Raw genomic sequence first — 17,970 nt, 5'->3', positions numbered from 1 at the left:
TTATTACAGATTATAGGCATCCAAAGAAGAAAGGTCATTTCTTTCCCAAAAAATACCTAAATTTTCCATTGGTTAGGACAGGAGGCTCCTGGTTAGGATCTTTCCACCCCGTTAGTCACTGGTTAGTAACCTTCCGCATGCATCCATAAATCCATGGTTGGGCGCTGCAGGTTTACGATTTCATAATTGTCATCACGAAATTGATGGTGCTGAATCGCATTTTTGGATTTTCTTTTTCTCTTAAGATGTAAATTAAGTCATCAAGAACTATACATTTTTAAATCAGGTAATTTTCATTTAATACCGTTTACATTAGCCTGATCTTCATTTAAAATTAATGTTTTCTGGTCTTTACAAAAAGATCCGTTTCAATGAAGTTTGGCGAAAAGTTATTTCAGACAAAATTATTGTCACGCTTGTCACACAAGGTTTGTCGTCTTCGTTCCTCTCCCGACCTGTTGCGTAAGTTCTCTACTGTTTACAGGCAACGGCCTTGTCTTATTGGTGACGTGTGAACCACTGAGCCCTATCTAAATATCTTAACCATTATGAATAATTCAAGCATGCCTTCCACCGTCCACCAGGCTCAAACCAACCAAAACTGTACTTTGAAATGCCGATTTCTGAATAAGGAACACCCCCCCTCCCCCACTTTGACTGAATTGCTCATTAACCAGTCCATTTTGTTTCTTTCAGTAAAGATTTCATTGCGTCAACCTAAGTTCAGATTTATTAAGACTTAATTGCAAAATTAAAACAGCTTTTCGAGCCATAATAATGGCGGTACTCCTTCGAGAAAAGCCCATGGATTCAAAATATGAGGCCTCATAGAATAGGCGGTATATTGCCAGACAACTGATGGCATGCGCACTAGCCTCAACTGAGGTTTCTGGGTAACTGACCACCTGCCCCTTTTAGGGCAAAATTGTGACTCAGGGGAGGGGTAGGTGAGGTATTACCCAAAAACCTCAATTGATGCGAAGAAGTTATATATGAAGTTCAAGCCTCGTCCCCAGGCAACTTCTCGCTATCTGAATAAGCGAAGGAGGCTTGGAATCGAGCGCGAATTCTCCCGTCAAGCTTAGTAGGTGGCGTCACATCCGAGATCGCCTAGTACTATTGGGAACGAGGCTGTGAACTGACTCTTGGTAACTGAGATGGACATTTTGTGTCACTGCACAAGGATATATCCCATGGCCTTAAGATACTTGTCACCATTATCTGCCCCATATGCTGCGGCGATACCACATGTGATCGAGTGATCTGGCTCCCCACCACCAGAACCAAACCCGATTCTTGAGTCGGGGCACGAATCACAACCGTTTTGGTCGTTAGCAATGATGCCAATTCTTGTTTTGACACACGATGTAGGTGTACCAATAACATTGAACCCTTCCATGTTGCAGTTAAGCTGCAAGGATCCCTCAGAACCGAGGAGTGATTTCCACGTCTCACGACCCAGTGACGTGGCGCGGTGTTGCCCGTCGGCGATTAGTGAGAACAAAGAGTCAGCGGTCTTGTTTATGAGGATAAAATGTTTCTCATCCCGTCCCAAGATTTTCATTCCTAGGCAGATTTTGGAGAAGGATGTGTTCCAGTAAGTTGGCAACTTGGTCTCCTGTTGATCGAACCCAGTTTGACCGCCAGCTAGGTTAAATGTTTCCTTATTGCTCCAAAAATCAGAGTCGTGCTCGAAGTTTACCTATTGATTAGGTTGTCAAATTGAGAAGTGATATAACAGGGAGCTAAAGCAAAGGTGTTTTTGAGCAACGCACGTCAAATGGAATGGATTTTTCGCATTCCCGTGCATTGAGTTTTGCCCAAATTTTCGGGTAACTCGTCTCTTTAAGAGTAAAGACACTAAGCAATACAATTTGGTAGCAGAAGGCATGTTAAAGGAAAGGGAAAACATCTCACTTCAGATCGACGTGCGTCGCTCAAAAACACCTTTTGCTTAAGCCTCCTATTATGCTCCGCGATGAAACTCGTATTTGTTGTTCGAGGGAAATCGTGTCATACAACAACTCTGTCACTTGAAATGTTTAGTCCTTTTTATTGGCTTTAATATATTAAGAGACTTTCTGTTGCGTAATTTTTTTTAATAATTAGTTTCTTTTTAGCCTTTCTTGCATCGACTTTTGGTAATTTAGGATAGGGAGAAATGTGTTTGGGCAAATCTCTTAAGATGATAAGCGGTAACGAATCCGAACTGACAACCTTGTTCCCCAGAATTCTCTGGGAGGAGGAGAGTAAGAGGAAAGGGCCATGGGAACGAGGTTGCCTAAATAAGGAATTCCGCCGTTAATGACGTCATATGAAATGATCACGGACACGTGAAGTCTTTAAAACACTTGCATTTTTGCGGACGCAGTTGCCTCACACCATTGCTCAGAGGGAAACGGGAGGCTCTGGGTACGAGAATGCCTAGAGGAGGAAGACTATGGGATTAAGCTGTAGGATTTTGTTTATTGCTACGTACCTCTGAGCCATCAATCTTCATGACCAGCGTCCAAATACCGCCGCTACATGGTCCAAGAATAGTTTCATTTATTTCGCAGTAGACGACGATTTTTCCAGATACTGCAATCCGCTCATACGATATCATTTCTCTGGATCTAAAATGAAATAAACAATCATGTTGGGTGTCTTAAAACAAAATGGCGGCCATGTTGGTTTTCCAAACCGATCCAGTGGGAGTTTAACCTTTCCCTTTGCAAAAACTTTCATTTGTTCAGATAAAATGGCGTAGCGTCGGTTGCCTCTGAGTGAAAACGCTCTAAATATAAGAGTAAGGGAATGGAAAAATAGTAAGAGCTCAATGCATTTTATTCATTAGATAAAAACAAAGGGCAACGTCGTAAAAACGAGAAACTAAACCAGAGATTAGGTTTACTTGTCCCACATATTTTTTTTGTTTTATTCTACTCGTGTTAAGAGTTTTTAGTCCACCTTTGTTGTTTGCGTGTTTTGTTATTATGTGATTGTTTACTGGCGCAAAAATTTTTAACAAACTCCTTTAAAGATTGTGAAGAGTGAAAAGATTCAAACTTTCTGCCGCCAAGCAAGACATTTCTTTTTATCATAACTTTGGTATTTTATTATTTAGGCTTTTGTAATTTTATTAGGCTCCTTAAATGTATTAGTTTATGATAATTCTTGATGTAATTAATTTTTTAAGATAAAGGGCCCCTATGGAGACCAGCCGTAGTGCTGAATGGGCTACCCTGTATAATAAAGTTTTACTTTACTTTACTTTGATGCAGGGACTTTTTAGTAAACCAACGTAAAGTCTTCACAGTTAGGATTAACTCCCTTTGCCGCACGGCTAATGTGAGTACGAGATACAATTTTCTTTCATTTTTAAACCTTTCATGGTACTTACATATTCCGATGGTAAAGTTCTTCACACGACATTGCTTCGTAATAATGAAAACAAAAGAGAAATCCATACATAAAGGGAAACATGTTGAGATTATAGAAAGCTAGTTAATGTGCAAACAATTCTTAGTATTAAACTTCGAAATATCTTCACAATGTGAAGATACAGTTAAAGGTTGATATTTTGGCTTGTCTACGGCTAACCATTAATTTCTCTCCACTTCTGTTAACAGACATCTTAAGAAGAAAAATCATTTGTTTTGAAAACAAGAAGTTTCTATTGGTTAAGGACCGTTCCATCGATTTCAAGGAGAGGAGGATAGCGTTGAAATAGGGACCATGAGCCACAAGACAAAGCGCGTGAAGTCCCGACAGGTAATATTGACACTCTTTACATGACAAATTTTTTGCTAGAAAATTTTTTACGGTTAACTTTTTTTCTACGTACGACTAACGGTTAAAATTTTCACTTTTTACGTCTAATGATCAAATGTTTTAGCTGTTTTACGGCTAACGGTTAATCCCATCGAGACTCTTCCAACTAGAAAATGTATAGCCTGCCAGCAAGCTCTCCCGGGGGTACGTGGGTAAACCTTGCTCATAGGATAGAAAATGTAGCATAATTACCACACGGTATAGCCGCTGGTGTTTCATCACTATTTTGGAGTTTCTAGTCGTCTAAAGATTTACATTAAGTCCACAAAAGCTGTAAACTTTAAAACCAATTAATTTTCGTAACTAAAAGTTTGTGCAGTTTAAAACTGACTCACGTGTACAATTGTGAGACCCATGAGTATTATTGCATAGGTCATGTTTAGTACATTTGTGCATCCCAGTAGCACATTCATCAATATCTATAAAGAAAGCAAATCAGAGTCAGCAGTCAGATAGCCAAAATAAAATTACTGGGGTACAAAATATTTAGGTAAAACTTCGTAGTTATATGCGATACTTGAGGGAAAATTACGGGCGGGACAAACTTTACTCCAAAATTGTCAGTATCACGTGATCACGTAGCCTGCGAGTAGAGCCGTCTCTCTTCACTTCTCGCCGCCTGGGACCTTTTCGCCGGAGTCTTTCTCGCCTCTCACGCTAAACGTCCCTAACGGAAAGAAGCGAGAAGAAACGGCTGCTTCGCAGGCTACAGTCCCACTGGAAAAACCGTAAAGCATTTTTAGGGGTTAAAAAGGGTAAATTATGCGAACAACAGTGAAGACACAAACTAAGATAGCTTTTTGGCGTCAAATGCAACACGATATTTGCGGAATATCCGGAAAAAAATTCCGGCCAGTAGCTCAAAAAGCTGGCACTACCCACCAAAAGTGCATCAAAGTGCATTATGGACTGTTCTTGGGTATAAGTTTTCCAATTAGTTCTTTAGTAGCCTAGTTATAGCTAATAGGGAGTTTTAGCAACGACGACGGTGACAGCAACGACAACGTCAAAAAAGTAATAGAGTTATTAAGCAGAACATCAAGTTTGCGCGTGCATCACACTTTTTTGTACATTTCTTTGCCGTTACCGCAAGACTACGACTTGAAAATGCCTAATTTCACGTTTTTATGGAGGACACAAACAAGCGACGACGAAATTTTCTTTCTCTTTCTAAGCTTGAGTGCAGTCTCCAAGAAATCAACTCCAGGTAAATTTGCCTACAGTAGACATTTTCAGCGAATTGGAATAAATGCGACAAAGTCTGAAAAAACACTAATTCATTTTAAAGTGACGTTTTCGCTGCTGTCGCCGTCGTCGATGCTAAAGCTCCCTAGTAACAGAAGCGATAACGTCCCAAAACCAGTCCCATAATGCAATACGTCTCAAAAATCTCACGCGCAAACTTCAAATAGCCAACCGCGTCATCCACTTCGTATACGCTGGATAGCGGCGTTCTCTATCTTCGGAACATCTAACATAAAAGTTCTTCTGATCATGAGATCTATCTTCGGAACATCAGATGGCATAAAAGTTCTTAGGGTAAACAATTACAGTACGCATTGATGGCAATAACGATGACGGCATTCTACCTTGACAGTCCTTTCCATTTCCAAGAAGTCCCTGTTTACAAGTGCAGTTGTAGGATCCAATCAAATTGACGCATAAAGCATCTGGACTGCAGTCATGTGTTCCAGCGGTGCACTCATTGATATCTGGGGGAAAATAGGAAAGGTTCTAACACACTCAACAATGACAGATTTTGTTTGCGAGCAGGTCTAGGGTTTGTAGACTTTGTACAAAACAAAACATTAACCCATTTGATAACTGTAAAGACCTAAAAAAATTGTAATTTGAGGAATTAAAAATTCATTTACTGGAGCTTAGAAGGCCAGGAAAGTACTTTTGGCGAATGTTTTTTGTCTCGTAATGCAAAGCTCCTCCTTTGGGGAGGAGCGTTAAGGAGGAGCGCTGCGTACAACCTCGTCCCCAGGACTTTACCCAAATAAAAAAGGGAGGGAAAACGGAAAAGTCACAGAGACGAGGTTGCGCTGCACGACGCGTGAGACACTAGAACGGCTGTCTGTTAAGGCTGCGTGAGACGACCTCATAACCAAAGTCCTCTCTTTACCTCTATAAATGAAAAGAGAGAATACTCTAGGAACAATGGTGCGGTATCTTATGAAAAGTAAGCGAAAATGCATTTGAATAAATCCCCACAACTCTCTTAAAACACTTCTAACGAGTTTTTCAGGTCTCCTACCGTTTTTACAGTGCTCGCCAGTAAAACCTACGGTACACGAACAACGGTATTTTTTGTCCGTAAAACCGGTTTGACATGTTGAATTGTTCCTGCAGGGGTTGTTGACACAGGCACTCTAGAAGAAAAAGATAGAATAAAAGCTCAATCAAAAGGCTGTTCCAGACCACGCTTGGGCCCATTTCAGCCCTTGGGACCAAATCAGCTCTAGCTAATTGGACTGTACTGACCCTGATTTAAAGGAGCCAAATTAGACTCAAAAATAGGACTGTATTTTACTCACCGAAACGGCCCAATTTTCAGGGCTAAAACAGATCTTTTGGATTTACAGTGAATCCTTATTAAAATTAGTTAAGTATTTGAAAGGAAATGGAAGTAACTCATTTTTACCTAAAGCTAAGGTAAAACGGGCATAGAAACGTGCAACTTGTTTAACAACATTGCTGCAAAACGAGCTTGCCCGTTTTACCACCCACGAAGCAAACCTGTCTTGTAACAAATTAGGTTGTGCAGGTTGCGAAAAGTCTTTCAGAAAGTTCTACTTTTTGCAACAAAATCTGTACGTGTTGCGCGTTTTACCGGCCCAAGGCAAACACTTGTTTTGCAGCGAGCGATAAAAAAAACAGTATTTGTTTTTCACAAACTAAGTAACAGCTAGTTTGTCTTTGTGATGTAGTTCCATCTCAATTTGACAATTCAAACGAAACTTCTTTAGCAGGACCTGCTGGTTGTTCAAACGATGGATAGCACTATCCAAACGGTAAGTATTAAGGAAACCAATTGAGTTATCTACTATGTATAGATTTATTCAACGGATAGCGTTAAAAACTGGGGCCAGTTCTTAAAAACTGTCTCATGTAAACATGAGGCTGTAGCCTGCGAGCAAGTTCTTCGGAACTCGTCCTCCTTCCCCACCCCCGTAACCTCGCCCCCAGGGCTTTCTCCTTAGAAAATGGGAGGGGCGCCCGCTGCCACAGTGATATGGGCATCCCCATTCCCAAACCCCAGTGATATAGGCATCCCCTGTAACCCTAACCGTAACTCAAATTGCTAGGGTAATATGAGAAGGGGATGCCCATATACTAGGGTTTTGGGAATGGGGATGTCGAAAACGCGGGGATACCCATTTCACTGTAACAGCGCTCCCCATCCCCCAAATTTTCTAAGGGGCCTGAGGACGAGTTGGCCACCCCAGTACCCTTGAGAGAGCTTGCATGTAGGCGAGTGAGACTGAAATATTTGGAGGCCGATACACATGGCGGTCCCCCCCCCCCCCCGTTAGTTTACAATTGTGCGAGATCTGGACCCCAGTGGAGTACTCACATAAATTTGGGATAGGTGTGTGCCGCCCAGGTTCTTAAGACCTGACCCTTTTTAAGGACAAAACAAACAAAAACGTTTATCCTATTTAAGGCCCAAACCTAAAAATTAAGACCCAATTTAAGGGAAAAAAAAACAAAAACTATTTACGAATTTGCTGAAAAAACACATATCTTCCTTAAATCGCTTTCCTAATAATCTAATCAGTTAAGTTCAAGATTAACAGATGATTTTTTTCTTCATGTAGATGGAGATTAGCTCACGTGGATTTTAGCTGATAGAATAACGGCATGTACCCTATCCAAGGGTCTACCCAGGGAACACAGCCACAATAAGGGCAAAAATGATACCATATTTAAGCCATGGAGACCATCAAAAACGCTTCCCTATCTGGCCTTTTAGCACTTGAGAGTACACCCCCTCCCCCCCCCCCCCCCCCACGCCCAACCTCTTGGCCTAAGCTCACCTTAGTTCCGCGATAAACGAAATTTTGATCATTCACCAGATCATCTTCGTTGCTTTCGTGAGTGGAGTTGTTCAGCTCACATTTGTGGACTCCAGTTTGACTAGTCGCTATTTCAAAATTGTAACTAGCGCAGTTAGGCTCCATGAAACATAAATAACCACACGAATCCTCATCAACGACTTCAACGATATTTACAACGTGATTAAGTAAACGTTTTCCGTTGAATGTTTTTTCAGGCTTGAAGACCAGTTCACGACATCTCTGATCTGTCAACAGTAAGGTTTAATATTTTGTTTTATTAAAAACTGAATCATTGGATAATGCAATTCTAGCATTTTGATTGGCTTAGCCGTTATGGTATATTTAACAATTATTCGCCGAAGGCGAAGTTAATATTGTTGAATAATCCCCGAGACGAAGTCGAGGGGATTACTCAACAATATTAACTGAGCCTGAGGTGAATAATTGTTTTAGTATATTCACACGAAGTGATCTCAACAGAATCAGAAAGGAAACCATTAAAAAACCATTAGTTTGATTGACGGGTGAAAATTCATGCGTGAACACGAAGCCGTAAACAGTGGATGCGCAAAAGTTAGATCTTTACAGTATCTTCAAACATGGCAAATGATAGTTTTAATCCTTTTGTATCGAGTTTTGTAAGCTTTAGCATCAACGGTTTAAAAGAAAACGCCGAAAATTTAAATTACTACCCAATTCTGAGAAGAAAAGTATCAAGAGCTTTATTTGTTTCTGTCAACTCACCGTGAATGAGAAAGTTTTCTTCGTCGCTTCTTGCAAATGCTGTCAACAGCGGCTGCGATCAAGGTAAGCGTTGTTTATCTCCAAAGTTCTTTGCCTTGTTAACTTGCTGGCACGTACAATTTTCGAAAATATTTGCCTTCCTCTCTTCTCCATAAATTAACCTCTATTTATAGGCAAAATTGGTCTTGCGAGAAAATCCCGAAATCACAAAACAGTGACAAAGCGACCTCGTTTTCCTCTGTAGTGGTAAACATAGCTTCGAGCGTACAAAAAGTCAGCTAAAGTAAACCACTTCACAATAAATCACGCTGTTTAAACACCATGAAGTCTTTTCTTGCCTTCAAAGTCATCAGCACTTGGATATTCGTGTATTTTCAAACAGGTTTTACTTTGAAACTTTGGCAAAACACCCAGTTCACAACAGCGATTTTGCTCGGCTTTATATTCACCGCCTAGCGCGGTGAATATAACGTCATAGTCCGAGATAGCTAACCAATCAGATTGCTTGAATTACCAAGATCACTGAGTGTGTATATACTAAGAGCTATTATACCATGCTCTCCATATATGGTCGGTGTACGCGTCAGTTTAAAATTGGAAGCTAGCTAAGATCTTTTTTCGCGAAGGATAGCCCGAAGCAAATCGTTTTAATTCATTTCTTAGAATACTAGAAATGTAATTTCATCTAAAGAAAAAAGACAAAAACAAACAAAAAAGCCACAAGAGCTTGTTTGAAAGTTTTTCGAAAAACACATGAAAACACATGGAACTAAAGTACCTTGACCAGCTATGAAAGAAGACAAGTGTTGTTTCTTCATGATCGCGAAGCCATTCGCCGATCGAGTCACTCGCCGATAGATAACTGCGGTTTGTTTATCCGACATCAAGAATATAAATCACAAGTAACCAGCTACAAATACAGGCTATGCAGCCATTCACTAGAGCAATCGAGGCGGCAGTATAGCTTCTTTTCTCGTTCAGGAAAACCAGCTTGTGGCTTCAAACAACTTCATAACAAGCGACCGAGGTAATAGTTTTTCTCCGTTGTTCTTACTTTTATAACTGCACCGAAAATCCAAATTCAAAGTAATTTCGACGGCTGTCACTTAAAAATTGTTTTCCTTCACATTATCTGACAGGTTTTTTCAGCTGTTCTGCTGTGTAAAATCCTAGAATCCCGATGAGTTTTTAAAAAACTAATGTTCATCGCTACAATGTTTTGATTTTTCATTCATGCAGTCCAGGCGAGTCCGTTCGCGCGTTCAGGGGCACCCAACGAGAATATAGTTCAAAGCCACTAAAACATAGCATTGCTAAACGTATTTTGGTATTTAAACAGTAGATATAGGCATATTTTTATCCCCTAAAAATGTTTCATCTGTTCGGATTTCCTAGCTGAAAGTCTAGTGGTCCGAAAATTATAGGGATCAAAACTTACCTTTTCGAAAATTTCAGCCAGAAAAATTCTAGGTGACCTTTTTAGAGTAAAAATCCGTTAAAAATAGGCAATTATACCATATTTTAGACGTTCGAAAATCCTAGGAGAAGCAGTTAAGCAAGAAATTTTACAACAAATGTTCCGAAAATTCTAGCTCTCAAATCGTCTTCCGAACAGATATTTTTCCGAAAATTGTCGTTGGGTGCCCCTGCGCGTTGACAGTTTTGATAGACGTGTGACATGTGAATAGCGGAAGTCCCTTGTCTTTTCCGTTTGTTCTAGTCGGGGAGATTCAACGAGATTTTGTGGGCGTTTTTAAGAAAAACAATTATTCCACTCGCGCTTATTGGATATGAGATGATTATAGCCAACTCGGCGCTACGCGCTTCGTTGGCTATCTATCATCTCATATCCAACGCGCCCTCGTGGAATAATTGTTAAATATCTATTTTGAAATCCCTAGAGATCCCTGCAATCTGATTGGCACTCAGCAGTGTGATTTATTCACAAATCACACTGTTCTAAATTACGCCATTCATGTTCTAAATCGCGTCATCGCACCATTTTCGCTCTATAATAATAATAATAATAATAATAATAATAATAATAATAATAATAATAATGGATAATCATAAGTTTTATTTATCCATCTTTAAAAATAACACAAACAATGGATTTACGTAATTAAAGGGGAAAAAACATATACTGTGAAATAAATTTCTAATAAAGGTAAGTAGAAATAAACAGATCATAAAAGGAGGACTCTTGCAGCTCTTGCTAAAAACGAGTTAGTATGCATGTCTTTGCGTTCATGACTTTGCTATTGCTACTGACCCAGGTTTTGGATTATAGCCGTGGCTGGTATTTGGCTTTGTGAGAAATATTTGAATTGGGAGGTTAATATCAATAACAATTCTTTCTAATTCACGCTCTGTCGCTACTTTACATCTGTCCTCTAACGTTGGAAGGGATGTTCTTGGTATCCCGATAATATCTAGGCGTCTGTTTTTGTATAGACTGCGACTCTACCGCAAGGTAATCGGCAAACCGTCCCACAATGGGGACGCATACTCGAGAAGGAGTATTTTGGTACAATATACCGTGATGCCGCGGATCTCTGACGGTAGGTAAGTTTGCTTTCCTACATTCCCTCAAATAATACAATCTGTTGATTGCTTTTTTTACTGTCTGCTCAACATGGTAATTCCAGCATAGGTTATCTTGTTGCCATACCCCCAGTAGCTTAAACTTGGATACCCTCTCCAAACACGAGTCATTTACTCCGTAGAAGGTGCGCCTTAACAGAGTTTTTGCAGGACGAGATCAGGGGCACCCAACGGCAATTTTCGGAAGAACATCTGTTCGGAAGACGATTTGAGATCTAGAATTTTCGAAACATTTGTGGTAAAATTTCTTGCTTGCCTGCCTCTCCTTGGATTTTCGAACATCTAAAAAATGGTATAATTTCTTATTTTTAACGGATTTTTACCCTAAAAACGTCACCTAGAATTTTCGAGAGCCTTTTTTCTCGCTGAAATTTTCGAAAAGGTAAGTTTTGATCCCTATAATTTTCGGATCACTACACTTTCAGCTAGGAAATCCGAACAGATGAAAAATTTTTAGGGGATAAAAATATGCCTATATCTACCGTTTAAATATTAAAATACGTTTAACAATACTATGTTTAAGTGGTTTTGAACTATATTCTCGTTGGGTGCCCCTGCGAGATCCACATATCCCGGCTTGGTTTTCCTTAAATTTAATAGCATGTTATTCATAGTTTCCCAGTTCTAAAGGCCGTCCAAGTACTTTCTGCATATTTGATAATTCGCCATTTGGTATACTTTCAGATGATGCCGGACAATCGTCAGCTTATCTTTACGCGTACTCACAGTTCTACAGATATAGAGTCGTCGAAATCATCGATAAAAATACCGAACAATAAAGGGGATATGATAGATCCTTATAGTGCACTGTACTTGCCGGGCATGTCCGTGTTAAGCAAGTGCCATATTGCATCATTTAATTTCTATTTCGTTCGCAAAATGAGATGTAAAAGCCTTTTTGTTTCCGCTTTTCAACAAAGCAGCTACTAGATCAAATGAATATTGGTACTGAAAGAATTCTGCGATTACCGTATTTATTCGATTAAACGTTGCAGATGGAAGCAAAATTACCAATAAACGCTGCACCTAATCAGAAGAATGCGGCGTTTACTCGAGGGTTATAAGAAAAACCTTGGTACAACTTGGTAATTTACAACATTCAAACTTTTACGATTCTATCTCAGCAAGAACCTTTTAATTACATCATATTTACAAACGATTTGCAATAACTGTTATCAGTGATTTAAAAAATGTGATCCGGTTCGAAATAAACGCCGCCCTTGAATAAACGCAGCATTGGAAACTCTAAAATTTAGTAAACGCTGCGGCGTTCAATCGAATGAATACGGCAATAATGTACTTAGTGTCGTGCATTTTTGGTCATAAATTATACTTGACGCTTGTCATTGCAAATCGATCACGTGTATGATTTCAGACCAAGATATCATAATATTATGGTTCTTGTTTCAAACTAAAATTGCACTCTACTTAGTTCAAATACCATCATTTATCACAATAAAGTTTCCCTCAGGATACCGTTATTTTGTATATTTAACTTATTAGTACCGATTTACTTAATAAAGAAATAACCATGGCAAATGGCACGGCCTATCTTCAATTTTGAGACATGACTTCATATACACTGGGGTACACTTTTTTGGGTCTTTTTTTCCGATCTGGGGCCCCGTCCTCTCGCATCCGGATATTTCTGAAACCATCTACTTTTTTTACATGAATCCTCCTTTTCCGCCCAAACAAAAACCAGTAAATTCACTCATTTTTCGGGGCCTATTCGTATAATTTACTATGCAGTTTAAGAAAGGCTTGAGGCTTGAATTTTAAACGGCTGATCGCGAAGGATTCCTGCTACACTAAACCGAAAAAGCTTTTGTTTTAAACCATGCAAATTGTGTAATGCTTAATCAGTCAGGAGCACCATACGAGAATATAGTTCAAAACCACTTAAACATAGAATTGTCAAACGTATTTTAATATTTAAACGGTAGATATAGGCATATTTTTATCCCCTAAAAATTTTTCATCTGTTCGGATTTCCTAGCTGAAAGTCCAGTGATCCGAAAATTATAGGGATCATAATTTCCCTTCTCGAAAATTTCAGCCAGAAAAAAGGCTCCCGAAAATTCTAGGTGAACTTTTTTAGGGTAAATATCCGTTAAAAATGGGCAATTATACCATTTTTTAGATTTTCGAAAATCCTAGGAGGCGGGCAAGGAAAAAATTTTATAACAAATGTTTGGAAAATTCTAGACCTCAAATCGTCTTCCGAACAGATGCTCAACTTTGCTTGTCCGTGTAAAATCGACAATCTAATCAGCAAATCCCTGGAGAAAGACAGTTTCTTTGAAGTAATCATTCTGCAATGGCGAAGCGTCAATGAAGGACGTCAAAATATCATTGAAGGTCACTGGTAAAATTTTCTTCTTGGAATATCGTATACCCAAAGAACACACGCACGATAACAACAAAAGGAAATTAAAACAGTCTTGAACTAACCTTGTGATATGGTTGCGCCTGCTATTTGAAACAGCAAACTGAATAAAGAGGAAAAGATGAAAGTTGAAAGCATGACAAATTACATTTTGGACGGATACGAAAGGTTTTCGTTTATAAACCCGCAGTGCATATTTTCGGTTTGGTGAAATCTAGGTTGGTTTATATTCATATATAAAAAATTAACGGATTTTGTTAGTAGGAACGAGGCTCTATCCAGATCATTCTATACTAGTTGATAAACGGTAGTTATTAAAACTCGTTGTTAGTTTTTCACTCAAATAGTGGACAATGTTTTAATAAATCAGTATATCCTCATTTATCATACTCCTACAAAAATTTGCCTTCATTTCTTGAACTATACTATTGACATTAATTCCCAACTCAAAACACTACGAACGGTTATTTATTTGATACGCAAATAGCTCAATTTTAGCATTTCAAAAACACCTGCTCAAGTTAGCCTCTGCATTCAACTCTGTTTTATTAAAACGGTTACTCGGACCGTGAGGAGTCTGCTTGTCGTCTGCTTGAGAACAAGAAAAGGAGAGAGGCCCTGGGGACTAGGTTGACTTCGAGCTCCGCCGAAGTAATTAAATACTTTGATATAAGCATTTTGAAATCACTTGTGATCCTTGCAATCTGATTGACTGTCAGGAGTGTGATATATTCACAAATCAAACTTTTTTGGGGGCTTTACATCACGTCAAGATATTCATGTTCTAGATCGTGTCATTTCTACTCTAAATCGCACCATTTTCGCTCTATATTGCAACATTTCTATTTCGTGAACAAAATGAGATGTAAAAACCTTTTTTGTTTTTGCTTTTCAAACCAGCTACTAGATCAAATGAATATTAATTGGTACCGAATGAATTCTGCGATTTCAAAACGGCTGTTACAGTGATAAAGACATATTTGTACTTCGTTTCGTGCAATTTTGATCTGACCTACGGTCACATACTTGTGATTCTTAATCGAACTAGCTCTGGGCACTCGTCCGATTTTGAAATCACGCGTATGACAAGACCAAATAGCACGACACGAAGTACAATTAAGAAGTACTATTATTTTGTATATTTATCTTTTCAGTACCGATTTACTTAATGGAGAAATAACCATGACAAATGGCACGGCTTATGTTCAATAAAGACGTGACTGCATATACGCTGGGGTACACCTTTTTGACTCCGATCTGAGGCCCGTCCACGCAAATCCGGATATTTAATTTTTGAAAGCATCTACTTTTTTACATCATTCAGTCAAAATCAAAAACTTTATTAACGTGTCAAAGTAGCTAGCCGAGAGTAATACCCTTCTACTAATAGAAGACACTTACATCGTCCATTTCCACTCGCACGAAAATCACTGAATTCGCTCATTTATCAGGGCATATAGACAGGGGCTGAAGTTTAAACGGCTGACTTCGAAGAATACAATACAATAACCTGAAAAAAAAAATTGTTTTAAACCGAGTAAATTGAGCACTATTTAATCAATATTAGCGCAACTTTGCTTGTCCATGTAAAATCGACAATCTAAGCAGTAAATACCTGGAGAAAGACACTTTGTTTAACATAACTACTCCGCAGTGGCGGAGCGTCAAAGATGAACGTACGTCAATTATTGAAGATCACTCGTAAAATTTTCCTGTTGGAACATCGTATATCCAAAGAATACACGCACGATAATAACACAAAGAAATTAAAACAGTCTGAAACTAACCTTGCGATATGGTTCCGCCTGCTATGAGAGACAGCAAATTAAACTGAATAAAGAGGAAAAGATGAAAGTAGAAAGCATGACAAATTATTTTTGGAAACGAAACTTTTTACGGTTTGTCAGTAAACCCTAAGTCAGGCATATTTTTGGTTTTAGTAAATTCTGGTTTAGTTTATATGTATATTCATAAATTTTAACGGATTTTGTGAGTAAAAGCAGGCTCTAGATCATTTTAGACTGTCTAGTTGATAAACGGACGATATTTAAACTCGCTGTTAGTTTCTCACTGTTTGAAATGTTGGAAAATGTTTCCATAAATCAACAAAAATTGGCCTTCATTTTTTAAACTCCTTTATTGACACTAATTATTTTCAACTCAAAACACTACAAGTTAGCGGTAAATATATTTGATGAGCATATAGCACAATTTTAGCATTTCAAAACTACTTGCCTAACCTTAGCGTCCGCAAACAACTCACCGGTTTAAAACTGTTACAAAGACTGCGAGGAGTTGTAGCAACTACATATGTAAGTCCTCGCAGCTATCCATCAATAGAATGCGATCAACTGCAAAGTGCATAAACCCTAGACTGAGTAGTACCCTTTTCAGAGTATGCAATGGATATCTTTTCATTTATTTCCTTCATTCTTGTCTTAACCTGTATGAATTATCGGCTAACAGTCTCGTAATCAATATGTTTCTTTTGTATTGTTCCTTTCCTGTTCCACTTGTGACCTGCTCAGCGTCCATTTATTGAAAATATAATATTCTGTTGAATCAATGGAGACAGTGCTTTAATTATGTACCTACTCAACTTCCCTAACAGAGACCCCAATGTGACCTGGCTAATAATCAGATGCAAGCTATGTAGCGGATATGCACAAAGATTTAACATGATTTGCATATTGGATGGTGCGTCAGATTGCGCGAGATTATATTTTGCTATCTTGTTGTGTCGGCAAGAGATGTTTGTTGTGCGCTGGTTTTACTGATCCGCCCAAACCATCCGGGTGGTATCGCAAATATATAGGGAACAGAACAATAGAGGAGATGTCAGCCAATCTGAAAATACTGACGTCACTGTAACTTATAAAACTGATTGGATAATACTGATTCTATAACTGGTTTGTTCGTTGTTGTGATTTCGACGGGAGGAACCTTAATTTGAATATAACTTTTGCTGACCCAATCTTTTAATTGAAACTTATTGAAGTAAGCTGAAAGAAACGGCATTCTGATTATCGATGCTGGCATTCCCAGATTCATTAATCAGCGAAGTTTATATTAATTCTCTTACTAATTCTTCCTTGTTTTGACGAGGCAAGTAAACTGCGTTAATTCTTTTAAAAAACTAATCGGATGATCCGATAAACTGTGACATCAGATCATTAATATAAGAAAGAAAAATGAACGACTGTCTTAGCGTACCGGTTCATTTTTAGTTTGCTGTATCGCTAGCGCGCAGAGTAAACAGCCGACCAAAACTGTACTGATGTTGATAGTTGTTTTGTTTTCTTTTGGTGTACACAAAGACAAAAGGTATTGGTTGTCGCCAAACCAAATAAGTGTTTACGTTTTTTTGCGAGTTTGTTTTAAATTTTCATAAAAACAAAACATTGAACGTGATAACACCCTTTGTTTTCGATGGACAGTAAAAATGCAAATTGTTATTGTGGTTACGGTTAGTTGAGTTCGGTGGTGAGCTTAAAACAAGACTTACTTAACGCGAATAGGAAGTTAGGCCCTTTTCTTTTTTAATTTGCCATGAAGCCCAAATTTCTGTTATTGAGTGCTTTTAGTCTTATATACAACGCTTTTCCCGAAAATTTGGGCAGCTCAATCAATCAATCAATCAAACTTTATTCATAGAGGGTAACACCTAAAAGTTTAATAGACAACTAACAAACTTGTGGCCCTCTTAATCTGAAATATGTTACAAGATAAAAATAGGGAAAAATAGGGCCCAATGGGTTATGAGGGCTCATAAAATAGGCAGCATATTCCTAAAGGACTGGGGGCAGCCGCACAACATAGCCTTGTAAACTTGACATGTTATTAAAGCCGTAAGAAGTTATCCAAGTAAAGTATCGTCCTTGGTTGACTCCTGGTAACTGAGACGAACAGTTTATATCACTGCCCCCCCCTATGACTGCCTATACGGGGAGGCTCCGCCCAAATGGGGTGCCTTTTTCAGGCTTCAGGTATATGAAAGGGTAGGGATTTTACTCATTGAAGTATACAAAAGGGGAGTGAAATTTGTCATTTGGGTCTGTGAAAGCGCCCGAAGGGCTAACAGATGAATTTTATGGCTTTATAAAGTCGAGAAAACGTTTTATTTTTGTGATTGATTCCCAGTTAAATGACAGTGCATTTACAGCAGTTAAAAGAGATGCAAAGTTTTAAAAAATGTATGTGAAAGGGGTACCATTTGTCAATAGAAGGTATACGAAATGGGTACCTTTTTTTGTGAAAAATGGTGCATAAAACGGTAAGGGTTGGACCTTGGGGCAAAGCCTCCACGTATGAAAATGTTTTGAGTGCCCCCCCCCCCCCCCCTCCACCCCCTCAGGG

The 17,970-nt window shown here is 38.7% G+C and overlaps 1 protein-coding gene across 1 annotated transcript; it reads right to left on the bottom strand.

Annotated features, from left to right (window-relative positions):
• Positions 1 to 1,171: 1,171 nt before the first annotated feature.
• On the bottom strand, positions 1,172 to 13,756 carry LOC140946130 (uncharacterized). Its single transcript, XM_073395210.1, has 8 exons — positions 13,680 to 13,756; positions 7,857 to 8,122; positions 6,074 to 6,188; positions 5,403 to 5,525; positions 4,149 to 4,232; positions 3,383 to 3,416; positions 2,480 to 2,615; positions 1,172 to 1,702 (listed from the first exon to the last, which is right to left on the bottom strand). Exons 1-8 carry the CDS (start codon positions 13,750 to 13,752, stop codon positions 1,172 to 1,174), a joined length of 1,362 nt encoding a protein of 453 aa, XP_073251311.1. The 5' UTR covers positions 13,753 to 13,756.
• Positions 13,757 to 17,970: the final 4,214 nt, after the last annotated feature.

The sequence above is a fragment of the Porites lutea genome, chromosome 8 (genome assembly GCF_958299795.1).
Source record: "Porites lutea chromosome 8, jaPorLute2.1, whole genome shotgun sequence".
In the NCBI taxonomy this organism is placed as follows: Eukaryota; Metazoa; Cnidaria; class Anthozoa; order Scleractinia; family Poritidae; genus Porites; species Porites lutea.
The sequence above is the reverse complement of the archived record's forward strand: the minus strand, read 5'-3'. Positions and strand labels throughout refer to the sequence as shown.